A 26,590-nucleotide genomic window follows, 5' to 3' on the forward strand; every position below is an offset into this window, starting at 1 on the left:
GACCCCACACCGATCAACTGTTTGGGCTGCCTCCGGGCACCAGAAGTTATACAGTGGTCGGTGACATAAGCTGATGGCTCCATACACTGTATAGCAGCCGGGTTGCAGTACAGCCACTATACTTTGATCGGAGCCATCTGCTCCCAGCACCGACCACTGCATACTGTCGGTGCCCGGAGGCAGCCAAAAATTGATTGGTGTGGGGTCCGGGTGTCAGAACCTCACCGATCATATACTGATGACCTATCCTGTGAACACATCAGCAGTATGAAAAAACGCCCCATGCCTGGACAAACCCTTTAGGATATGTTCACACGCTTAAGAATAAACAACTGAAATTACGGAGCGGTTTTCAAGGGAAACAGCTCCTGATTTTCAACCGTTTTTTAAATCAAACTCGCGATTCTCACAGCCGTTTTTGGAGCTGTTTTTCTAGTCAATAAAAAACGGCTCCAAAAACATCCCAAGAAGGGACATGCACTTCTCCTTCGCAGGCGTCTTTTTACGTGCCGTTTTTGGAAAAACCGCCCCGTCTGAACAGAACATCGTATTTCCCATTGAAATCAATGGGCAGATGTTTGTAGGCGGTCTGCTTCCGATTTTCGGGACGTTTACGGCTGAAAATAGCCAGTGTGAACATACCCATATTGTACTGGCATGTAGCTATACGCAAGTACATTGGCCTGTTTACTGATAGTACACAGGCAGTTGTTAGGGCATACCCCACAGCCCCGGGGGCCAAACATAGACCCGCGGCCGTCTGCCCATAAGGTATGACCCTTGATCACGTCACAGGAATTGCCTGTGACGTGATCCAAGGGAAGTCACCCTTGTCATTTTCCCTTTGAATGCTGTGATCTGCTTTGATCGCGGAACTCAAGGGGATAACGGCGGAGCTTAGAAGTTTCTCTGATCTCCGCCGTTAGAGCGGGGCTGCGGCTGGGTATTACAGCCGTTGCCCCGCTCCTGAGTGCACACTTGAGAACATGGCGGGCGTTGTGCAGCGCACGCGCAATGTTCTCTGCAGTATTAGCAACAAAATGATTGTATTACATTACTAAGCTGGGCGGCTTGCACAGCTTTGGCTTCGTTCACATCTGCGTCAGGGCTCCGTTCCGACTGATATTTCCGTCAGAACAGAGCCCTGACTGACACAAACTGAAGCCATAGGTTTCCATTTCCATCACCATTGATTTTAATGGTGACGGATCCGGTGCCAATTGTTTCAGTTTGTCTTAGTTGTGCAAGGGTTCCGTCGTTTTGACAGGATGAATAGCGCAGTTGACTGTCAGGGCTCCGTTCCGACAGAAAGCTCCTACGGAACGGAGCCCTGACGCAGACGTGGACATAGGCTTAGTATTGAATTACATGAATTCACTGTATTGAACCTTTTGTGGCTGCACAGTATCAAAATAGTATCAATATTTCTATGCATCCCGTGTCACTAATCACACTCTGGTCCAGAGAATGGCCCCTCCAGATCGTTTTCCTGAGCTGTTCTGCTCATAGGGCATCCAAGATGTCTAAGGCCTTGTTCACACAGTGCAGATTTTGCATGCATTTTCTAAGACAGAACCAGAATTGGCCCCAGGAGTGCAGACTTATAAAGCACTCCTCTATATATTTATTCTGTTTTTCTTCCGTTTCTGGCTTACAAAAAAAATACATGTGAAATCTGCACTGTGTGAACAAGGCTTAAAGAGGCTCTGTCACCAGATTTTGCAACCCCTATCTGCTATTGCAGCAGATCGGCGCTGCAATGTAGATTACAGTAACGTTTTTATTTTTAAAAAACGAGCATTTTTGGCCAAGTTATGACCATTTTTCTATTTATGCAAATGAGGCTTGCAAGTGTCCAACTGGGCGTGTTTAAAGTTAAAGTCCAACTGGGCGTGTATTATGTGTGTTACATCGGGGCGTTTTTACTTCTTTTACTAGCTGGGCGTTCTGATGAGAAGTATCATCCACTTCTCTTCAGAACGCCCAGCTTCTGGCAGTGCAGACACAGCCGTGTTCTCGAGAGATCACGCTGTGACGTCACTCACAGGTCCTGCATCGTGTCAGACGAGCGAGGACACCGGCACCAGAGGCTACAGTTGATTCTGCAGCAGCATCAGCGTTTGCAGGTAAGTCGATGTAGCTACTTACCTGCAAATGCTGATGCTGCTGCAGAATCAACTGTAGCCTCTGGTGCCGGTGTCCTCGCTCGTCCGACACGTTGCAGGACCTGTGAGTGACGTCACAGCGTGATCTGGCAGAAGCTGGGCGTTCTGAAGAGAAGTGGATGATACTTCTCATCAGAACGCCCAGCTAGTAAAAGTAGTAAAAACGCCCGATGTACGCACATAATACACGCCCACTTGGACTTTTACTTTAAACACGCCCACTTGGACTTTTGCAACCCTCATTTGCATAAATACAAAAATGGTCATAACTTGGCCAAAAAGGCTCGTTTTTTAAAAATAAAAACGTTACTGTAATCTACATTGCAGCAGATCGGCGCTGCAATAGCAGATAGGGGTTGCAAAATCTGGTGACAGAGCCTCTTTAAGACATCCTGGAGCCGTTCAGGATAATCGGTAATAAATCACACCTGCTGAGTTTCCTTCACCGATCTCTAATGAAACGAATTAGCACAGAAAATAGTATAAGTAGCAGCGATTTACAGACTCTCTGCTTATAACCTGCAGCAAGTCTAGACGGTAAGGGATAGGAAGTGATAATAATGTGGGGTAAGACGAGGAAGGAGAGGAAAATCTATAGGCATATTTTAACGTTTGACGGCCTTGCTTCATACATGGAGACACCTCCCAGCGATCGTCTGTGCGCACCCCAGGGGCTCGCTCCTTCTCCAGTACAGCCGAGTTGTAAACCACTGGTCAATTTCCCCCAGATCCAAACACAACCGGGGCACATATTACTAGAGATCAGCAGCGATCACATTTTTATTGTGGTTGTAGTGAATATAATTTGTGTACTGCAGAATAGGATCTTCTCTTATGATACCCACTGCTACTGAGGAATAACACGATCGTAAAGCCTATGGGGAAAAAAATAGACCATGACCTATACCGGTTACGACCGATTGAACAGATTTGTATAGATCGGAACAGATGTTTAGAGTTCCATAAGACACACTTCCCTAACCTGCGCTGGCGTTATCCCTATGAGGTAATTCTCAGCAGCATGTTGCCGGCTAGGGCTCTGCGAGAGGTCCAGGCTGAGGCCTACCACTAGGTCCAGTGTGTGACTCCCAGCTGGGTACTTACATTTGGCTGACCAGCTTCTGCCTAAAGCCTACGCTTCGCCAGTCACTGTCAGGGACCGTCACGTCCATTCTCGGTTCTGGCGCTCTCTTTCCAAGTGGGAACCGTAGCTCCACAAGCCGACCGGAAGTGTCGCAAGGCAGCGTGGGACTTTGTTCAGTCAGAAGCGACAAACGGTGAGCATACTCCTACGAGGCGTGGAACAAACAGAGCGGTTCTGACGCCACGCCCCCTCACGCCGATTGGTTAGAAATCTCGTCTACTGTTTATGAGTGACAGTGATTGTCGTAGCCGTCCTGGGGACGGCTGTAGTCACATATCGTCCTGTTCGCCTAATCCCGTACTACAATGTGAGTCACTTCTCTCTCTCTATTTGCAGTCTGTATCCCGGGTGTCGCCATGTTTGCGGAAGTGACGCTAATGCTCAGGTATTGGCACCGGAGTGCCAGGTGAGGGGAGCTGCTCAGGGCACAGGTAATAACTAGGAATAGAGGCGAGCCCTGGTCACGTGACATGGACTCACAGGTAGACTGCAGCCAATGTGGGCGGGGTTCTGTGTAAACGCCTCATGTATCCTCCCATGGCAGTGACATGATGTGAATAATGCCATAGCGCACTGTGCCAATGCCAGTCTAGATTATTACATAAGGCCACAGTCATTTTTTTCGTAAGGAAACCAGTTGGTGCCTTGAAGTGTTTACCTTATCAGGCTGTACTTGACAATATTGGGTGACACCAGGTGGGTACATTGTGGTGAATCTTCCTATACTTCTCAGTAGTGAAGGTGCCAGGTGGTGCTATGGTGATGGCTCGCCCTCTCAGTAATGTAGATAGTGATGTCTGCTGTTATTTATATACCTTCTATATTCCCTTTCTTATTTGGGTGATGAGATATGGAAAACATTTCTGTTTACTTTCTGTAGTTGCTGTCTTGACTTTGTGTCCTTTCACTTTCTTGAGAACGTCATTACACTTATACGTCTGTATGTGTTTACATAGTAGGAGAGGTTGAAACTGAAAATATTCCATTCCTGCTGGTCACGGTTTCCATGTTTTATATCCTCTTGTTATTTGTATAGCAATACTTATAATTGTATTCCTCGCTGACATATTCTACAGCTGTACAATACAGTACAAGTCACCACAACATCCAGTGATCACATAGAGATGTACAGTCCAACACAAGATGACAATGCTCTGCCTGCAAGTTCACAAGGACTGGGGAAGTGCAGCAGTGACCGATCCATCAATAATAATCCACATAATCACTCCGATCAGCGACAATAGAGGCCAGGGCTACACGGAGACTTTGTCTCCTGACATTTACAGCCCAGAAGAACACGCGTGACCTGCGTCATACCTCCCAACTTTTAGGTGTTGTAAAGAGGGACAACTGATGCAGCTTTCCAAACTGCAGCATTTTTTCCTGTTTAGCCACGCCTCTAACCTTGCACAATCTCCGCCCATACACATTCTGTATCATGCTCCCATAGTGCCTCCCCGCAATATAATACGCCCCCACACAATATATTCCGCTGTAGAGCCCCTACACAGTATAACGCCCCCATAGTGGCCTCCCCACAATATAATGCCCCTATAGAGCCCCCACACAATATATTCCCCTGTAGCTTCCCCACACAGTATAACGCCCCCATAGTGGCCTCCCCACAATATAATGCCCCTAGAGAGCCCCCACACAATATATTCCCCTGTAGCGCCCCTACACAGTATAACACCCCCATAGTGGCCTCCCCACAATATAATGCCCCTATAGAGCCACCACACAATATATTCCCCTGTAGCGCCCCCACACAGTATAACGCCCCCATAGTGGCCTCCCCACAATATAATGCCCCTAGAGAGCCCCCACACAATATATTCCCCTGTAGCGCCCCTACACAGTATAACACCCCCATAGTGGCCTCCCCACAATATAATGCCCCTATAGAGCCACCACACAATATATTCCCCTGTAGCGCCCCCACACAGTATAACACCCCCATAGTGGCCTCCCCACAATATATTCCCCTGTAGCGCCCCCACACAGTATAACGCCCCCATAGTGGCCTCCCCACAATATAATGCCCCTATAGAGCCACCACACAATATATTCCCCTGTAGAGCCCCCACACAGTATAACGCCCCCATAGTGGCCTCCCCACAATATAATGCCCCTATAGAGCCCCCACACAATATATTCCCCTGTAGCGCCCCTACACAGTATAACGCCCCCATAGTGGCCTCCCCACAACATAATGCCCCTATAGAGCCTCCACACAATATATTCCCCTGTAGCGCCCCCACACAGTATAACGCCCCCATAGTGGCCTCCCCACAATATAATGCCCCTATAGAGCCCCACACAATATATTCCCCTGTAGTGCCCCTACACAGTATAACACCCCCATAGTGGCCTCCCCACAATATAATGCCCCTATAGAGCCACCACACAATATATTCCCCTGTAGCGCCCCCACACAGTATAACGCCCCCATAGTGGCCTCCCCACAACATAATGCGCCTATAGAGCCCCCACCCAATATATTCCCCTGTAGTAGCCCAACACAGTATAACACCCACATAATGGTCTCCACACAGTATTATGCCCCTATAGCTGCCCCACATACTGTATAATGCCCCTATAGTGCCTCCCACACAGTATAATTCCTTCCCACACAGTATAATGCCCCCATAGCTGCACCCTACACAGTATAATTTCCCCTATAGCTTTCCCCCACACAGTATAATGCCCCTTAGTGCCCTGCCCCCATAGCTGCGCCCCCGGATAGTATAATGCCCCCGTAGCAGCCTCCCCACAGTATAATGCCCTTATAGTGCCTCCCACACACAGAATAATGCCCCCATAACTGACGGCTACCTGCTCCACCATTGGACTCAACTCAATCTCTGTCCTAAAGACGAAGATACAGTTTAAACCGGGATATGCCACGGGCCGCCTCGGACAGCCGGATTATATATTGCTTGTACATTGAGGTTTATATGTGGCTGGGACAAGGGGAAGTTAGACCTCATGCACACAGCACAATCATGTACACGGAGCCTGTATGGTGGCATATGTAGTTCCATATTACAGAGTCATAGTGACTCTGTGTGCTGCTGTATGATTTCTACATATGGCACCATATGCTCCCCTAGAAGCAGTCCGATAGGGACCCGCACCTATCTCTAGAACGGGGCCCCCTAAACCCTATTCTACCTCTCTGTGCTCCAGCTGACACGTGTGATTCCCGACCATGAAGAAGAAAACAGCGTAGCTCGCCGTAAGTCCCATAGTATTGAATGGTAGTTACGGAAACAGTGTAGCTCGCGTGCTACGCTGCTTCCGTAACTACCGTTCACTACTGTGGGACTTATGGAAACAGCGCAGCTCAGCCATTTAAGCTGTTTTCTTCATGGTCGGGAATCACACATGTCAGCCGGTGCACAAAAAAAAAACCACAGAAAACTACATATTTCACATTTTTTCATTTTTTTTTTCTTAAAAAGAAAACATCACTTTCCGTTTTTATCATTACTCACTTCCTAACATTGGCCTACATTTTCAGCATACAATAGTATTTCTTTGTCTAGTCTCCATAGTAGTGTTTTTGGTACTTTTTGCAGATATGTAGTCAATGCCGCCTTTTTGTTCTGTAGAGATAAACACGTGGTCTACCATGCTTCTTCTTCTTCTCCTTCTCTGGTACATTGCTATTTATTTTTTGAAGAGGGTAATAACACTGGGTTGCCAAAGTCATTTCAAAACAGTCTGAGAAGGTTTACGGTGGGGGGAGGGGCTGCTGATCAGGTCTCTAGAGTCTAAATAGAAAAAACAAAGGTTCAACTTTGATATTTTAAGATACCAGGTATTAAGAAGCTCAGGAACCGTTTTTATCTACGGCTGTGCAGCACGAGGGGAAATCTTTGCATCTATTGCTACATTTAGATGTCCTCTTCTGGTCTCACATTCGAGCCCTAGGATGTTCATCAAATTTGGCTACTAATATCTAAATCTGTCTTTATTATTGCGCTGGGCCAGTCAGAACAAGCAATTGCATTTATTTATTTTTCTTTTGCTTATATAGTGTCAACGTATTCTACGTGCAAAATAGCTCTTCTCCAAAAAGTTAAAGACTGTCCCTCAAGTGCCATCTTTAGGTGACTATCCTGTAAGTTAATGTCTGACTTTTTTATAGCAGAGGTGCACAATCTTTTGTGGTCCGAGGTAACCAGTCTACAATTGTAGTTACAAGGTTCGGATAGCACTAGGTAATGGTGTGGGTGCATGAGTAGGGGCCCAACCCGATCCAGTAAAGAAACAAAGTACTATGCACACCAATATGGAATTATTTATCCAAGTAATGAATTTATTTATTTGTAGCCAGTGACAGTGCGTGCAACGTTTCGGTCAAAACATTGACCTTCCTCAGGCACTTTAGTCAATGCTGGTCCTGCGTGGCTGGCGCTGTAAGATTGGCGGGTAATCTCACACAGAACAGCATCGCAGGCCACAGGTATTTCACCTCTGCTTTACAGAGCCTTGAAACATGATTGAAACCCGTAAAGTATTCTGTAGCACTGGACAGAGCTTGTCATGATTCACATCATAACAATGTCCAGTTGGGATCACAAAATAATTTCCCAATCCGACACATTAGGGCCAATTTCATAGGAAGCCAATTAACCTGTTAGTATGTTTTTGGAGTGTGGGAGGAACCTGGAGGAAACCCACACAGACAGTATTGGCTTTTTTTTTTTTTTGCAGCTTTATAGCATACAATGACTTTTACTTCCATTCACAGTAAAACTTCTCTTTCAGATAAATCTGGGATCTGAGGTCAGTGCTGGTTTCATTTTTTTCTTATGGATGAGATACTGACAGAAGTACCAGATTTAGGTTCAGAATACTCCTGCAGAAATGGCAGAGGACCATAAAGTTGTAAAACCTAATCATGTGCCCAAGGAGCTGTCCGTTCCACAAAACACTATATATAGAAGTGCACAGCACTCACAAACTCTTCTGGATGGTCTTGTTGGGCTCCGTGATGGAGGTATATTATTTGATGTGGTCCTCAAGCTGGAAGGAAGATGTGTGGAAGCTCATCGAATACTCTTAGCTGCATCCTGTGATTATTTCAGGTATAGTATATTTCCAATCTTGTATGAATAACTTGCTTATGTTTTTCTATAATTACTTTGTGAGTTATAGGTGTGACTTTTGTTATGTTTTTGGAGAGTGCATTTAATGTCTTCAGAATATTTTTGTTTTACAGAGAATTGATTAAATACGAGATACTTTTACTGCAAAATTTGTTTAAAATCTGATTCAAAGGTAACCCTGCTTAATATTGATCAGGCTTTAATAAGATCTCCACACGTTCTACGCAATAATATTTGTTCAATAAAAGATAATTCCCTGGTTTTCACGGGCCGTTGACTTTTGTTTTTGCGATGGAGTGTTCAAAGTTGTATTTTTGGTTGTTCAATATGGTACAGAGCCACTAGAAGGTAAACGTGATAAGAAATGTAAAATGTGTGAAAATTATGTTCGTTGCTCCACGGACTGCAAAGTGAGATTTTTTTTAGAACTCTGGGAAAAATACCAGTTTTTGGCCAGAATTATGGCATTCCACATGCCCCCAAAGTCTCATTTATCTGAATGGCACTGTTCCCGAGATGCCCACTGTCCTCTTTTTGTCATGTTTTCATAAAAACTGTCTTTATTCATTTGGAATGGCATCATTCAGATGAGTAAAACTTTGGGGACAAAAGCCATCTTTTCAGTCTTTGCATTTTACACTATACTTTCAGTATTTAGCATCTTTTTAAGTCCCCTTTACTACACAAAACTTTACTGCCTTCCTTAAAATAGGATAATCGTATCAGCATTCATACAATGGATACTAACGCTGCGCTTGTGTATACTTTAGCACATAGAAAATAAATCCACGGTCTCATATGAATCAAAGCTAAGGAAGATAGTGTGCCTGTACAGAGACTTCGTTTGAATAAGATAGAATAATCGCATCAGCATTTGTACAATGGATACTCTGCTAAGTCTAAACTATGAAAGAGAAACAAAAAATAATAATAAATAAAGTGCTATTGTATATATAGGGGGGCATGATCACAACCGACCAAAGACCTAATATTAAAGTGTTTATCTTATGTATGTATATATAATGTGCCGGATAGGGTTAAAAAACCTATCTGTGTGAACATCAATGTAAAGTCACAAAGAAGGGGAGGGGGGGGGTGCCAAAATTAGGAAGTGAACCCCACGTAGATTTTGACAAGTGCTTTATCAGGATTTAGATGGTAATATGTTAATATGTCTATTTCACCTTAAAAATAGAAGGGGAAATTCCCTGCGAGATCCCGATACGTCTTGATACAAACAATTATTTAGATTAAAAAAGGAAATCGGGAAAGAGAGAAAAATTGGGGCCGTCACATCTGAATGATTGTGTCTGTAGACCTACCTGGTCATAATATTTTCATAACAGAGAGAACTTTCTGGCGTGCCGTCATTAGCCCCGATAACCCCAGAGGACGCTACATCTGTAGCGAAACATGTCGGGGGGGCTTCTCTTACAATTTTAATACATGCTTGGATATTGGGCACAATACTAATCTACCTAAGTGACTGCTGTTAACACCAGCGGTCTCTGTGTTTAGGTTGCACGTCTTGTTTGACAGGCGTCGTATACACGTGCACTCTGCAATACTTACTCATGTCCATTGGTCCGCTCCATGCATTGAAAATTTTAACTCTTTATGTTTGGTTTGTCTGTTGGTCTGTTTGCTGAATATAGCACAATAAAGATTATAAAATACTTTTTAATGGTAGCTGGGAAATAAGGCTATTTTGCCTTTTGGCATTTGTTTGTTCGTTGATATATCCAGCCTGCCAGCTACCAAGGGTCTATCGTATATTTGTTAGCATGGCTAATGAAAAGGCCCCGGGGGTGAATGGATTGCCCACAGAATTCTATAAACCGTATGGAGAAATAATTTTGCCTAAGTTGCTGGCGGTGTTTAACCACTCTTTGTGGCAGGTGTTGCGCTGTATGGGTTTTGGACCAGTGTTCATCTTTTGGATTCAGGTGTTATATTCGGGGCCATGAGCCCGTATTAGAGCTAATAGTGGGATGTAAAAAACTTTCTGTTGTTGAGAGGAACGCGACAAGGATACCTGCTGTCCCCCCTGCTGTTTGCCATTGAGCCATTGGCGGCAGCCATTAGAATCTCTGCGGCTATCCAAGAGTTCAAGTATGGGGAGGTAGATAATAAAGGTTGCCTTATATGCGGATGACGCCTTGCTTTTTCTGGGAGATACTGGTCCATGCCTGTCGGACGCTATGTCTTTGCTACTTTGTCAGGGTTGATTATTAATTGGCATAAATCTGCCCTATTGCCAGGGGACCTGTTAGACGCCACCGTAAAATATAGGGGGGGTGGCTATCTCATGTGTCCGGCAATGTAGGTATTGAGGTGACGGCTTCTGTGGGTGATTTTGAAGACTTAAACTTGCAACCCCCTACTTCAAAAGTTAAAATCTAAGGTGGCTGCTTGGTGTAAGCAGTACCTATCGGTGGTGGGACATATCAATCTAATTAAGATGGTACTGATGCCGCAGCTCTTGTTTGTGTTGTACAACTCCCCTGTTTGGCGACCTCTTAAAAGATTCCATTGGATTAGCCCTTATTTTAGAGATCTCATTTGGAAGAAAGGGCACCCGAGGCTTCGTCTGGAGGTCAAAGAGCCAAGACTGAAGGAGGAATTTCCCTTCAAAACCCATGGTTGTATTTTTTGGCAGCGCAGGTCCAACATTTGAAGTGGTGGGGGGATGAGAAGGTTGAGGGGGTCTCAGCGGCTATTGTGAAATCGTTTTTAAAAGAGGATGCCTTATTGTCTATCTTGGAACGAGAGGGATTTGGCTTAAGACAGTCTCCGTTCCCGACGGTATGGCTGATTAAAAAGTTATGGTGGAAGTTAAAGCAGTTGCGTACCATTACTAAATGTACGGAGTTTACTCCTATATGGAGCAATCACTTGCTAGTAGAATTTGCAGGTTTGGATGGGGCTCGGTTCTGGCATTCCATGGGGTTGACAAGGGTGCGACAATTGCTGGCCGATGGTGATTTTAAATCTTTTCAACAGTTGCAGGAGAAATTTAATATATCCCATCAGAGTTTCTACAGGTTCCTCTAACTGAGACATGCCTATGAGGCTCAGGTTAAAAGGAGACCTTGGCGAATCAAGAGGATGCAATGTTCCATTATATTGCTTCGATAGGCTATATGAAAGGCTCATTTCGGTTTTGTACCGCCTCTTATTGTGTAAATATTTATAGAAATTCCCTTTAGTTAGAATGCATAAGTGGGATGGCATACCCGGCATTACGTCGGATCAATGGGTTGTCACATTTATATATTTTACACATGGTATATAAAACACCTCAATTACTCTACCGCATAGGTGTGCGTGCAGATGCCCGAGGTGTGGACAAGAAACAGCGGATGTTATACATATGCTATGGAATTGCACACAACTGCGTAGGTACTAGTCTGGAGTCTTGGAAGTCATAGACGAAGCATACTCAGTGTGTATACCTAGAGACCCTAAGATCTGTTTTTTGTGATACGTGGAAGAGCTTCCTTTGGATGCACAGGGTAAGACGGCAGTAGGTCCTCTCTTACATGTGGCGAGAAAATTGATAGTGCTCCATTGGATACAGTCGGTTTTCACCTTCCAAGGCCGAGTTTATTGGAAATGTGAATATTATGCTAATGAATGAAAGAGCTGTGTTTTGCAAACGTAAGGTAGCTCAAAAGCTTAAAAAATTGGCAACCTTGGCTAGATACGCCTGGTTTGGCAAACGTCGCTCTGTTGAGAGACAGGATCTGCAGAGTACCCATGCTACTGAATCTTCCGAGTTCGGGGGGTAGATAGGGAATGTTGATACTCCCTGGGATGTGGGATATATATACAATGTGGGGAATATTTGAAGGTATGTGCGTATTTGTAATGGTGTTTCCGCCTGTGGAGGTTCTTGCCTGCTAACCTGTGTGGTAGCCACCTATGCCATTGTGATATTGTTTTATGTACATTGTATGAATATACCTGGAGCTGGGGGGTGGTGATAGGGGGGGATTAGGGTTTAATTCTGATACATATAATTTGGGTCAGAGAACTTTATTATTATTATCATATTTCATCTCATATACTTTGTTTCAATTGTCAGAAAGGAATGGGTCATAGTATTGTCTTTTGTTGGTAAACAGGTTTAACAGGTGACTTCCAGAGCCTACGTTACTCAATATAATACCATAACTGACCAATTGTAAAAAAAAATAAAATAATTTTTTAACTCTGGTCGTATTGCTGGGACATCTTTATATCTATGACCGAGAGTGTTGTTTACCTTCATTCATCAACGCTAAAGCCACAGGCAACAACTACCTATTTTATGACCCACACTTTTCTACGGTGACGAATGTAGTAGGTTGTGTATTACAACCCATCGAATAAATCTTTCCTTTTATATGTTGATGTCTGTTTGAATCCTTTTCCATTAAAGTTGAACGTGCAAAATGTATTTTCAAGACTTCAATATTTTCAGAAGTGCTTCGAAATAGGAAAAAAAAAGAGTTTGCATGTGGAGAGCGCCAATACAGGAAACCACAAACAGGAAGTGCTGAAATCCGCGCATCCTCAAAAAATGGCAAAGGTATCAGCTGGTTATAACAGCTGGTTATTTTGTGGCCTCTCACAATACATGAAAAGCTGAGGTATGTTTAGAATAATGTACCTACACTTTTGTTTGATCCTGTCTAAATCCTTGTAAAGTTGAAAAATCCCACAGTATTGTAAATTACTGTTCTCAAGACGTGTTTTATGTTTTAATTACCTTTTTAATGTAGTTCTTCTGCCGGGTATGAAAAATCTGAAGATTTTTTTTTTACTATATCTACATTTGTAGGAACCATCTCACAGCTGGGCCTAGAGTCTAGCAATAATTCACTAAATCTGTGGTGATTTGGAGGTCTCCGAGAAGGCATTTGAGATATGTGCCCACTATAGCCCAGTGTCTATGGTCCAGTCCTAAGGGCCTGTTCACATCAGCGTTGGCTTTCCATTCCGGGGTTCCGTCTGAGGTTTCCGTCTGGTGAACCACTCAACAGAAAGTCAAACTGAAACCACAGCTTCCATTTCAGTCATCATTGATATCAATGGTGACGGAAACATCGCTAATGGTTTCCATTCGTCACCATTCCGGCAGGTTTCCGTTTTACGACAGAATCAATAACGCAGTCGACTGTGCTATTGATTCCGTCTGAAAAACTGAAACCTGACGGAATGGTGACGAACGGAAACCATTATCAATGTTTTCGTCACCATTGATATCAATGGTGACTGAAACGGAAGCTGTGGTTTCAGTTTGACTTTCCGTTGCGGGGTTCACCCGACGGAAACCTCCGACAGAAACCCGGAACGGAAAGCCAACGCTGATCTGAACAGGTCCTAATACTGACCTTGGTCCTGAGAGTTCAAGTGCACAGGTGTCAATAGCCATGTTATGTCAGGGGAGGGTAGAGGCTATGACTGGGCCCTGAGCAGTTGCAGCCTCTGAACCCCTTAAGGACGCAGCCTAGTTTTGGCCTTAAGGCTCAGAGCCCATTTTTCAAATCTGACATATTTCACTTTATGTGGTAATAACATCGGAATGCTTAAACCTATCCAAGCGATTCTGAGATTTGTTTTCTCGTGACACATTGGGCTTCATGTTCGTGGTAAAATTTGGTCGATATATTCAGTGTTTATTGGTGAAAAATTGCATCTGCTTGTAAAACAGACGGTTATACCACCCAAAATAGTTACTAGTTCACATTTCCCATATGTCTACTTTAGATTGGCATAGTTTTTTGAACATTCTTTTATTTTTCTTGGACGTTACAAGGCTTAGAACATAAACAGCAATTTCTTATATTTTTAAGAAAATTTCAAAAGCCTTTTTTTTTAAGGTACCTCTTCAGTTCTGAAGTGGCTTTGAGGGGCCTATGTATTAGAAACCCTGATAAAACACCACATTTTAAAAACAAGACCCCTCAAAGTATTCAAAACATAATTTAGAAAGTTTTTTAACCCTTCAGGCATTTCACAGGAATTAAAGCAAAGTGGAGGTGAAATTTGCAAATTTCATTTTTCTTGCTGAATTTCAATATTATTCAATTTTTTTTCTTTAACACAGAAGGTTTTACCAGAGAAACACTACTAAATATGTATTGTCCAGATTCTGCAGTTTTTAGAAATGTCCCACATGTGGCTCTAGTGCGCTCGTGGAATAAAACACAAGCCCTAGAAGCAAGGAAGCACCTAGTGCATTTTGAGGCCTCTTTTTTATTAGAATATATTTTAGGCAGCATGCCAGGTTTGAAGAGGTGTTGAGGTGCCAAAACAGTAGGAATCCCCCAATAGTGACCCCATTTTGGAAACTACACCCCTCAAGGAATTCATTTATGGTTGTTGTTACCATTTTGACCGCAGTTTTTTCACAGCACCTATTTGAATTGGGCTGTGAAATTAAAAAAATTTCATTTTTTCCAATAAGATGTCTTTTTATCAAAATTTCTTATTTTCACAGGGAACAAAATACCCCATTTTGTTGCCCAATTTGTCCTTAGTGCGGCAATACCCCATTTGTGGTGATAAACTGCGGTTTGGGCCCATGGGAGGGCTCAGAAGGAAAGGACCACCATTTGGCCTACTGGGGATTTGTGGTGCAAAGTCATGTATGCACAAGCCCCTGAGGTACCAGTACAGTTGAAACCCGCAAGAAGTGACCCCGTTTTAAAAACGACACCCTTAAGGCATTCATCTAGAGGTGTAGTGAGCATTTTGACGGGAGACCTACACCCCATAAACTGTAATGTGGGTTCTCCTGGGTACGGCAATACCCTACATGTGGCTGTTATCAGCTGCCTGGGCACACAACAGGGCCCAGAGGGGAAAGACAAGGGGGGATAAGCTGTTCGGAGTACATCAGGGTAAGTAAAATTGGGGTAAATTATAAACCAAGGGATGTATGATAAATTTTAAAACACTCTTTCATACAGAGCTCTGGTTTTTCGGGACACGTGTCACATTGATATATTGTGTCCTCCCTTATCCCCCTCTTATAGCAGACTTTGCACCACTTTTGACTTTTTCCTTTCTTGCCAGTTTGGGGAACTTCTGCTGGAAAGTGTTGCCCTGGTACGATGCACGTGGCTTCGCTTCCAGAAGTACTCGGTGCCCCCCCCCCTTCTTGGTCCCTAAAGATTAGGTTCTTGATAATCACCTCTTGAAATTCCAGGAAAGTTCCCGTCTGGCCTGTACATCGATGCAGCACGTACACATTGTACAATGCCATCTGTATGATGTGCACGGCCAGCTTCTTATACCACACCGCATGGCACTGTAGGGCTTCAGGACTTGATCTGACAAGTCCACCCCTCCCATGTACCTATTGTAGTCCAGGATGCAGTCTGGTTTGGGGGTCTCTGTACTGGTACCTCGTACAGGTACATGGGTACTGGTGTGACATCTCTCTTGTCTTGTACTTGACACACAATATGTTGCTGCTGGATTGTGCCCTGCTCTCACTCCTTCTTGTTTGCCCAAGCAAAGTCTTAGGGAGGCCTCTCAGATTTCTTCTAGCAGTGCCGCATGCAGCAGGACTGGAAGCGAGGCACCTGAAGACTGGGACGCTGGTATAAAAATTATCCAGGTAGAGGTGGTAACCCTGGTCCAGCAGTGGATGCACCAAATCCCACACAATTTTTGCATTAACTCCCAGTAAGGGGGGGGCATTCTGGGGGCTGAATACTGCTGTCCTTCCCTTCATATATCCTAAATTTGTAGGTATACCCTGATGCACTCTCACACAGCTTATACATCTTCACGCCATACCTTGCCCTCTTACCCGGCAGGTACTCGCGGAATTGAAGCCTCCCTTTAAAATGTACCAAGGACTCATCAATAGAAATACACTTCTCGTGGGTGTATGCTTGGGAAAACCGGGCACTGAAATGGTCCAATAGGGGTCTCCGTTTGTACAAACGGTCAAAACTGGGGTCATCTCGGGATGGGCACTGCTCATCAGTATAATCTAAGAAGCGAAGTATTGCCTAATTAATTTTTTTAGGTTCCAGTTCAGTTCTGAAGTTGCTTTGAGGGGCCCATATATTAGAAACCCCTATCAAACACCCCATTTTAGAAACTAGACCCCTCAAAGTATTCACAACAGCATTTAGAAAGTTTATGAACCCTTTAGGTGTTTCACAGAAATTTAGAGCAAAGTAGAGGTGAAATTTAAATTTTTTTTTTGTCAGAAAATCCTTTTTATTAAAAAATTTTATAACACAAAAGGTTTTATCAGAGAAACGCAACTTAATACGTATTGCCCAGATTCTGCAGTTTTGAGAAATATCCCACATGTGGCCCTCGGGCGGTAATGGACTGAAGCACCGGCCTCCGAAGCAAAGGAGCACTTAGTGGATTTTGAGGCCTCCTTTTTATTAGGCACCATGTCCGGTTTGAAGAGGTCTTGTGGTGCCAAAACATTGGAAACCCCCCAAAAGTGACCCCATTTTGGAAACTAGACCCCTTGAGGAATTCATTGCAGTTTTCATGGGGTGCATGCGGCTTTTTGATCAGTTTTTATTCTATTTTTAGGTGGCGTGGTGACTAAAAAACAGCAATTCTACTATTGTTTTTTTTTTCGTTTTTTTTTTACAGCGTTCACCGTGCGGTATAAATGACATATTCACTTTATTCTGCGGGGCGATACGATTACGGTGACACCAGATGTTTTTTTTTATGTCTTATGGCGTTTGCACAATAAAATACGTTTTGTAAAAAATCATTCACTTTTTGAGTTATTCTAAGAGCCAGAACTTTTTTATTTTTCCATCAATAAAGCCGTGCGAGGACTTATTTTTTGCGTAACGAACTGTAGTTTCGATCGGTACCATTTTTAGGTACATGCGACTTTTTGATCTCTTTTTATTCCATTTTTTGGGAGGTGAAGTGACCAAACAATTGTGATTCTGGTACGGTTTATTATTATTTTCTTTTATGGTGTTCACTGCGCAGGATAAATAATGAAATAATTTTGTAGTTCAGGCCGTTACGGACGCGGCGATATCAATTATGTACAGTTTATTTGTTTGTTTATATATTTTTATTAATAATAAAGGACTGATAAGGTAAAAAGGGGGATTTTTACTTTTAATACTTGTAAAACTTTTATGTTCTTATTTTTACACATCTTTTTTTAACTTTATTACTTTGTCCCACTAGGGGACTTGAAGGCAGGAGGCCCTGATCGCTATTCTAATACACTGCACTACATGCGTAATGCAGTGTATTAGAACTGTCAGCTACTCACTGACAGCAAGCATAGTGGGTCCTGACTTCGTCAGGACCCACTAGGCTTCTGTCGATAGCATATCCGGACGCCATTGTTTGGTGTCCGGTTGCCATAGTCACCATCGCCGGCTGCTATCGTGTAGCAGGCCGGCGATGGCAGCTTAACCCCTAAAAAGCTGCGATCTCTATTGAACGCGGCTTTTAAGGGGTTAATCAGCGGGGACACAGCTATCTGTTCCCGCTGTAGGAGCTGTGACAGCTGCTGTACGAGACAGCAGCTGTCACCGCTCCTGTATGTGTCGGAAGGACGGCCGAAACGGCCGTTACACCCGAGACTTACTATTAGGTCATGGAGCGCGGACGATACAGCTACCATGACCTAATAGTACGTCCAGGAGCGGGAAGGGGTTAACTGTCAAAGGTAAAGAGACATGGATGATTGGAGCCCGGACAAGGTTAAAAAAGATCTCCTGTCTTGCGATGTGACCATGAATGTCGGCATGCAATAGGCTGCAATCTATAAGGGGGAGGAATAAGGACACATGCAGAACTTGCAAGTGGGCAGTAGATAGAGAGTTTATAATAAATTCCTGGACGCACTAGCATTTTGCCATACATTTTTATTTTAATTTTAGCAAAAAAGTGTGTCTAAGGTCTAATGCACACTATCGTGTTTTTTTTATCAATTTTGTGGATATCACACAGAGCCATTCATTTCTATGACCCCATGCACATGTCTGTGATGTTCGCGAGTCCTGGCCGTAAAAACTCAGGACATGTCATTTTACTGTCTGTATTTGCGGATCATGTGACCTACTCAGGGGGTTGGTACAAACTGGTGACATCAATTCCAACCTGCCTTTTTTTTTTTGTGGATCCGTGTATACTGATGACGCACGGATGCACTACAGAAGGTTTATTGAGGACAAATGGACCGCAAATACAAACAACGGATCCGTGGTTTTGTGGACCGCAAAATCACCACAGTCGTGTGCATTAGGCTTCCTTCACACATCATTTTTTTGAATGATTTTTTTTTGGGGGGGTTAAAAAAAAAAATGTGAAAGCTGCCAACGTTCTTTTTAATGCATTTTATTGTGGCTTTTTAAAAAATATATATATTAGTTACATGTATAACATGTGTTTTCTGACATTTTTCAAGTCCTATAGGGAAGCCTATGTGAAAAACACCATAGATAGAGCATGCTGCGTTTTGAGAAAAATGCCACTGACCCAAAAAAGCGCACCAAAAGGCCAGACAAATGCCACAAACAACAAAGCGTTGCTTGTAGTATGTTTTATATTTTACCATAGAGTTTCAGCTGGAAGCAAATGATGCTGTCAAATACTCATTTTTACAATTGAATGTGCTTTATTAGGGGGATGTTTGCAGGAGGCTTGAGAGAAATGGATCAACATGAAGTGCAGATCCATGGTATTACTTATAATGCTATGTGCAAGATTCTGGATTTCATATACACCTCTGAATTGGAACTTGGCATTCACAATGTGCAGGAGATACTTGCAGCAGCGTGCCAGCTTCAGGTGGGTACAAAGATAAATGTAAGAATGATCGAAAAAAAGGAAAACCGGCTTTCCCTACTGTGAATGAACCTTTTTAAATATCCTGTTTATGGCAATGTTTCTTGTTTATACTTTTATACCTAAAAAATTAAGTGAAGCAGCAGCATTTCTGCTGTTGAAAACATTCTGCCGATGCCTGATGTGGCAGGGTAACTGTAAAAGTTACACTTCCCAAGTAGATGACTGACTATATAAAATATATAGTATATAGATGAGCAATAACAACTACAGCTTTACCTCCTGATGGCTTAAAAGTTTGAGAAAACTTGTGTCATACAGATTGTGGGGTTTGACAAAACCAACATGAATCCATGGATAATGAATCTGTGTGGCTCAGTTGGGAGGTCTAGAACTTGAATCAGAGAATGATGGGAGGGGGGGATTTCCAAAATTGACAAATATGTTCATTAAGGCCTTATCTACACGAGCGTGTTAAACGTCTGTGGGACAGCTGTTGAAACCGGGGCCGTCCCACGGACCTATGTAATTCAATGTGGCTGTTCACACAGCCGTTGTTTCAACGGGCCGTGTGGAGGGTCCGTGGGAAAATAGGACATGTCCATTCTTTTCATGCATCACGCATCCCTCCATAGACTCTCAACTATGGGGGATGCGTGACATCACGTCCTGCAGCACCGAGCACGGATGCACCTTTATGTCCGACGTGCGCAACGCTCGTGTAAATAAGGCCTTAGGTTCACTGTTTTCATTGTTAAAACCAAATAACGTGTAAAGATTAATCTTGTGTAAACCTTCACATATAAAATGGGTTCCCTGATCGCCATTCAGCTAATTGCACGCAACTCTCTATTGAAATCTTTGGGAGTCAATGAAATAACAGAGTGCAGCCAGTTCTCCACTCCATCTCCTCTTGTGTCCATCGCCAAAGAAGATCAGGTGATTCCATTCTCACCATGGGCGTAACTATAACCATAGCAGCTGCTATAGGGCCCAGAGGTTGAGGGGGCCCATTCAGGGGCAACAACATTCTTCCTTTTTCAGAGGAATAACAAGTTGGTGACTTTTTTTCTATCTTGCACTATTATTTGGATTCTCTAATATATAGCGTTATTATCCATAACTTGAATTATTGCTACTTATGTTGCTTTTTCATTTTTCTGTCACTAGGTGGTGGGCCCCCACCTCATTTTGCTATGGGGCCCTATGAGTGCTAGTTACGCCCCTGATTCTCACAATAGGTGGAAAAAATCATAAATAACCTGTTAAACCAACCGTGTACGTGTCTATTCTGGGGATTTAGAGCTATGTATTAGAAAAATGAAGCTCTGACTAAGAAAATCATCAATACAACATTTTTTAACTTTTCAAATAAAAAAAAATGCTTTGAAATGGTGGACATTCATTTTAAAGTTTCATGCCCAATTCAGCAGGCTTTAGGCTGGCCATAAGATAGTTCGGCCGACCGCTATTCACAATGACTCCCCCCCCCATACACGTCCATGTGTTTTCAATAGGGAGAAGGGAGAAAGCCCTTCGAATAAAAGTATCAGGCATCTCGGGAAATTCAAAAGCCTGTTCCTACTCTCTCCCCGACATCTACCGTACGGGCATAAAAGATGGTCGGCCGGTCCTGCTGAAATCGGCAGGTTTGACCGACAAACATCTAATGTGTATGGCCACCTTTTTAGAGTAGGAATCTCTCACCATTGCTAGCAGGCCCAATATTTGCATATCATGTACTTGGTTATTTCAATTCTTGGAAACATCATCTTACCAGGAACTGTACAGTAATTTTAATGATGAAACAACTGTCACACTGTATTATATGACCTCATCTAAGTTGTTAGAGGTGTGTCTGACAACAGGCTGTCGACTGTTTTCAATGACAACCTGCAGAATTTTGAATGCACCACTGGACTATAATACAGGCTGTAAATCCAGATTAGTACAAGTAAAGTAATATAATTACAAAATTTCTCAACTTTTTATATAGATCCATGCTGTATGTAAACTGTTAAATACTCTTCAACATCAATTATGTTGGTATTAATGCTATTTTCATGTTTGCAGCTCCTATCTAGCAAAGTTTCTGATACATTTATTATTCTAGGCCCTTTTTTTTCAGATCTCTGAAGTCATCAGCTACTGCTGTGACTTTCTTGTTTCCTGGGTGGATGAGGAAAATGTTGTGGAAGTGTACAAGCTAGCCGAATTATTCCACCTACACCAACTTAGTGAACAGTTGGATACATTTGTTCTTAAAAATTTTATCACATTTTCACGCACTCAAACATACAGGCAGCTTCCTCTGGAAAAAGTGTACTCTCTGCTTAGCAATAACCGGCTGGAGGTAAGTTTCCAAACCATTGCTTTTTGCTGCTTTTCTTGTTCAAGAAGTGATAAAAGAAACATCCATAAGCAGTGATTTGTTACAGAAGGACCCCTTGTACTTACTAATGTATACCTAGTAGTAGGCAGCACATAGAATAGTAAAATGAAAGGGAGTCTGGCACCAGAAATTTGCCTATCAAAGAAGCAGCACAGTAATATATTGCAGCCTCACCTGAATCTAACGCTTTTATTCATTTTTCATCTGCGTGGCTCCGTTGCCTCAATAATCGCTTTATTCCTTATATGCAAATGAGCTATTTGGAGCAACGAGGGTGTCACCGTTGCTCCAAATAGCGCTACCGTCTATGTCCAGTCCGACCCTCCCTTCTTTCTTTGATTGACAGGGGCAGGCAGTGTAGAAGCCGTGATCACACCTGGTCCTGTATTCTCCATGAGCACTCCCGCTAATCTGCTTCCGAATCGGCGCATGCGCAGTACATCACTGAAGTTTCACCAGTTTAATGCTGTACTGCGCATGTGCCGATTACGTCACACCACTAGACCCAAGTGTAGTGTACCGTAATCGGAGCATGCGCAGCACAGCCGATTACACCAGTGAATCTTCAGGGATGTACTGCGCATGCGCCGATTCGGCAGCGGAGGCATGGACGCGCTCATGGAGAATACGGGGCCAGGTGTGATCACGGCTTTTACACTGCCTGGCCCTGTCAATCAAAGAAGGGAGGGTCAGACTGGGCATAGAAGTTAGAGTTGTTTGGAGTAATGGTAATGCCCTCGTTGCTCCAAATAGTTCATTTGCGTATAAGGAACAAAGTGATTATCGCTGCAACGGAGTCACCCCGCTGAAAATTAAAAAATGCGTTCGATTTAGGTGAAGCTACACTATTACTGTGCTGCTGGTTTGATAGGCAAGTTTCTGGTGACAGAGAAAGTTAGAAAACTATGGACTGAGGTATGTTTGGTTTTGAGCAGTCATGACCTCTCTGAAGATACTGATGAGTGAGATCACTATGATAGTTGCTGTTAGAAGTGAACATCTGGAAGAATCAGAGATGTGCGCTGAACAATACACCGTGTTCCAAATTATTATGCACATTGGATTTAACTGTCAAACATTTAATTATTAGTTTTTCAATTAAACTCATGGATGGTATTGTGTCTTAGGGCTCTTTGGATCATTCTAATCAATCTCCGACACCTGTGATAATTAGTTTGCCAGGTGTGCCCAATCAAAGGAAAACTACTTAAGAAGGACGTTCCACATTATTAAAGGGGTTGTCCAGGAAAAAAAAAATCTAAAAAGTGTCCCCCATACTTGGTTTGCCTTCCCTAATACCCCCTATTAAACTTCTAACCAGTTTCTGTTTGATTTCCATAGTCACTGCTGCTCTTTCTGTTTGTTTACATCCCTTGCTGTTTGTTTACATCCCTTACTGTCTGTTTCCTGTCTTGTAACCCACCATACCCATGATCCCCTGTAATGTAGATGTTAGCTGCAGTCCTATGTAACACCACAGATAACACACTGATAACTCTCTGATTACAGATAATGTAGTAGCTGTTCCCTGCAGTCCTATGTAACATCACAGATAACAAAGTGATAACTCTCTGAGAACAGATAATGTAAGAGACAAACACATGCAGAGACACAGACAGACAGAGACACACACACACACACACACTACACACTACACACTACACACACATAAACACACAGACACTCACCATGTCTCCTTGCTGACAGCATCACAGGTCAGGATGGGCTGTGGGCGGAGCTTCCTCTCTGCTTCTCGGCGTGTGTAGCACAGAGTAGAGGCAGAGCTGGAAGGCTGCAGCACGGGAGTGGACCTGTCCCCTGACCTGAGTCATCTGACCTCATGTCACTGACGTGAGGTCAGGTGACAGGTAAGGTGACTGTGAACCCCGTAATTTCCTGGCTCTTCCTAAAGCTGCTGCAGGTGTCCGACATAGGGGCGCCTGTCAGCAGCGATCAGCTGCTCTTCGGCGCGGGGGGGCTGATCGCTGCTGACAGGTGCCCCGTATGTCGGACAAATGCAGCAGCTTTAGGGAGAGCCAGGAAATTACGGCGTTCTGACTGGGGTCATAGGCGCGCTCAAAGTGAAAAGCTACATAGGCTGGGCGGGCAGTAATCAACCAGCACACGCCGAAACGACACATCACCAGTGACGTGTCGTATCCCATCCGAGGTCTCTCTGGGGCGAGACCATGTGATCGGGATACGACACGACAGTGGAGGAGCCTGAAAAAGTGACGTCAGAATTCATGTGATCCGAAGAAAAGAACAGCCAGAGCGAAGAACAGAAGCAAGATTGCACAGGTAAGTATATTATTCAACTGTAAATATGTGCAATGTGTGTTTAAATGTACTGAAAAAATAAATCTCGGACAACCCCTTTAAGCAGGCGACAGGTTTCAAGCAATATGGGAAAGAAAAAGGATCTCTCTGCTGCCGAAAAGCGTGAAATAGTGCAATACCTTAGACAAGGTATGAAAACATTGGATATTTCAAGAAAACTTAAGCGGGATCATCGTACTGTGAAAAGATTTGTGGCTGATTCAGAGCACAGACGGGTTCATTCAGATAAAGGCATAATGAGGAAGGTTTCTGCCAGACAAATTAATAGGATTAGGAGAGCATCTGCTAAAATGCCATTGCAAAGCAGCAAACAGGTATTTGAAGCCGCTGGTGCCTCTGGAGTCCCGCGAACCTCAAGGTGTAGGATCCTCCAGAGGTTTGCAAGTGTGCATAAAGCTATTATTCGGCCACCCCTAAACAATGCTCACAAGCATAAACGGTTGCAGTGGGCTCAGAAATACATGAAGACTAATTTTCAAACCGTGTTGTTTACTGATGAGTGCCGTGCAACCCTGGATGGTCCAGATGGATGGAGTAGTGGATGGTTGGTGAATGGCCACCATGTCCCAACAAGGCAGCGACGTCAGCAAGGAGGTGGCGCAGTCATGATTTTGGGCTGGAATCATGGGGAGAGAGCTGGTAGGCCCCTTTAGGGTCCCTGACGGTGTGAAAATGACCTCTGCAAAGTACGTAGAGTTTATGACTGACCACTTTCTTCCGTGGTACAAAAAGAAGAACCGTGCCTTCCGTAGCAAAATTATCTTCATGCATGACAATGCACCATCTCATGCTGCAAAGAATACCTCTGTGTCATTAGCTGCTATGGGCATAAAAGGAGAGAAACTCATGGTGTGGCCCCCATCTTCCCCTGACCTCAACCCTATTGAGAACCTTTGGAGCATCCTCAAGCAAAATATCTATGAGGGTGGGAGGCAGTTCACATCAAAACAGAAGCTCTGGGAGGCTATTCTGACATCCTGCAAAGATATTCAAGCAGAAACGGTCCAAATACTCACAAATTCAATGGATGCAAGAATTGTGAAGGTGATATCAAAGAAGGGGTCCTATGTTAACATGTAACTTGGCCTGTTAAGTTTTTATTGATTGAAAGAGCTTTTGATTTCTGTAAATCTGACCGTCTGATGCTGCAAATTCAACAAATTACCATTTTAGTTCCCTTTACAACCTTTAAAATGTTTTGATCTCTGTTGTGCATAATAATGTGAAACAGTGCATTTTGAGTTTTTTACTTCTAAAAAAAAATCTGTTATCATTAGGAGATTTGTTCAATAAAATTCACATTATACTCCAACGGTTGATGGCTTGAAGATTATACTGACTGTTATTTGCATCAACTATTTAGGAAAATCAGCGAAAAATAACATTTGCATAATAATTTAGAACGCGGTGTAGGTTGAATGATTAATATTTACAACCAATTGATCATATGCATATTTTTTTTTTTTTCAGGTAGGCTCTGAAAATGAGGTTTACGAGGGAGCGTTGCTATATCATTACACTGCAGAGCAAGTGGAAACAGACCAGGTGAGCCTGTCTGAGTCTCCGAAGTTATTAGAAACCGTTCGATTTCCCTTGATTGAGTTCCCAGTGCTGCAAAGGTTACATGACAAGTTGGGACCATGTCCTCTTAAAGTGACAGTATCAAATGCTTTGGAATATCACAAGAATGAAATCATGCAGCCAATCCTACAGGGGACCCACACACAACTGCGTTCTGAATTCAAATGTGTTGTGGGCTTCGGCGGAATGTATTCTACTCCTTATACTGTACTCAGCGATCAAGCCAAATATTTGAATCCTTTGATCGGGGAATGGAGGCCACTTACCTCCCCTCAGGCACCTCGTATGTCTAACCAAGGCATTGCTGTATTCAATAACTTTGTCTACTTGATTGGGGGAGACAACAATGTGAGGGGGTACCGTGCAGAATCACGATGCTGGAGGTGAGGGCATATTCCATTTTTGAATTCTGTCTTTTATGTGATCAGTAGTTTTTGTTTAGACATATTATCACGACTGTCTAACAGTAAAACTGTTGTTGGCCATAGCAACCAATCAGAGTTCAGCGTTTACTTTTACAGAGCAGTTTAAGAAATGAAAGCTGTGCTCTGATTAGTTGTTATGGGCAACAAGGACCGTAATACTGTTAGACAGTTCTTATTAATGTCACTATTTCCTATGTGACTGCTTTTTACAGTGTGTGAATGGAACAGAATTCTCTTCAGATTACTATTATCAGTAATGTTAATAACATTTAAATTATTATATATGGTCAGTGAGCATTCAGACCGTAATATAGGAATTGATTTAGCGATATCTAACGGAAGTATAGTGGCAGTAACAGCTTTCCTAGTTGTATATATTTTTTATCATATATTTTTATCTCTCAATAATAAAAGCTTAGTTTATTGTATTTTAGTTTTTACAAAGTTTACTGCTTCAGTGTTTTTAGATCTTTAGTCAGATGTTTCTATGGTATACTGAAGTGCAGTTAGAAGCATTTCATAAGTTTTTATACTTTTATTGTCAAATACATCAGGTTTATGCAAAGATTCCATATTTAAAGTGTTGACCATTCTTTTTCAAGACTTCTGTAATTCACCCTGGCATGCTG

General features: G+C 43.1%; 2 protein-coding genes across 10 annotated transcripts in view; one reads left to right on the forward strand and one right to left on the reverse strand.

Moving 5' to 3' along the window:
• Positions 1-3,726, reverse strand: part of MED15 (mediator complex subunit 15) — a 53,433-nt gene extending 49,707 nt beyond the window's left edge. For 2 of the 5 annotated variants that reach the window (XM_075831959.1, XM_075831967.1), the window contains exon 1: positions 3,270-3,724. In XM_075831959.1, the coding sequence (XP_075688074.1) occupies positions 3,270-3,337 (68 nt within the window). In that variant the 5' untranslated portion in view covers positions 3,338-3,724. Of the gene's footprint in view, positions 1-3,269 lie in introns of all 5 variants that reach the window. The other 3 variants (XM_075831985.1, XM_075831951.1, XM_075831975.1) reach the window with 3 other exon arrangements.
• Positions 3,511-26,590, forward strand: part of KLHL22 (kelch like family member 22) — a 32,821-nt gene continuing 9,741 nt past the window's right edge. The window contains exons 1-6 of one of the 5 annotated variants that reach the window (XM_075832014.1): positions 3,514-3,616; positions 7,352-7,435; positions 8,086-8,405; positions 19,061-19,226; positions 21,352-21,576; positions 25,426-25,919. In XM_075832014.1, coding sequence (XP_075688129.1) covers positions 8,185-8,405; positions 19,061-19,226; positions 21,352-21,576; positions 25,426-25,919 — 1,106 coding nt within the window. In that variant the 5' untranslated portion in view covers positions 3,514-3,616; positions 7,352-7,435; positions 8,086-8,184. Of the gene's footprint in view, positions 3,741-3,869; positions 4,006-7,351; positions 7,436-8,085; positions 8,406-19,060; positions 19,227-21,351; positions 21,577-25,425; positions 25,920-26,590 lie in introns of those variants that run through there. The other 4 variants (XM_075832006.1, XM_075831997.1, XM_075832022.1 and 1 more) reach the window with 4 other exon arrangements.

This window comes from Rhinoderma darwinii, chromosome 1, assembly GCF_050947455.1.
Source record: "Rhinoderma darwinii isolate aRhiDar2 chromosome 1, aRhiDar2.hap1, whole genome shotgun sequence".
NCBI lineage: Eukaryota > Metazoa > Chordata > Amphibia > Anura > Rhinodermatidae > Rhinoderma > Rhinoderma darwinii.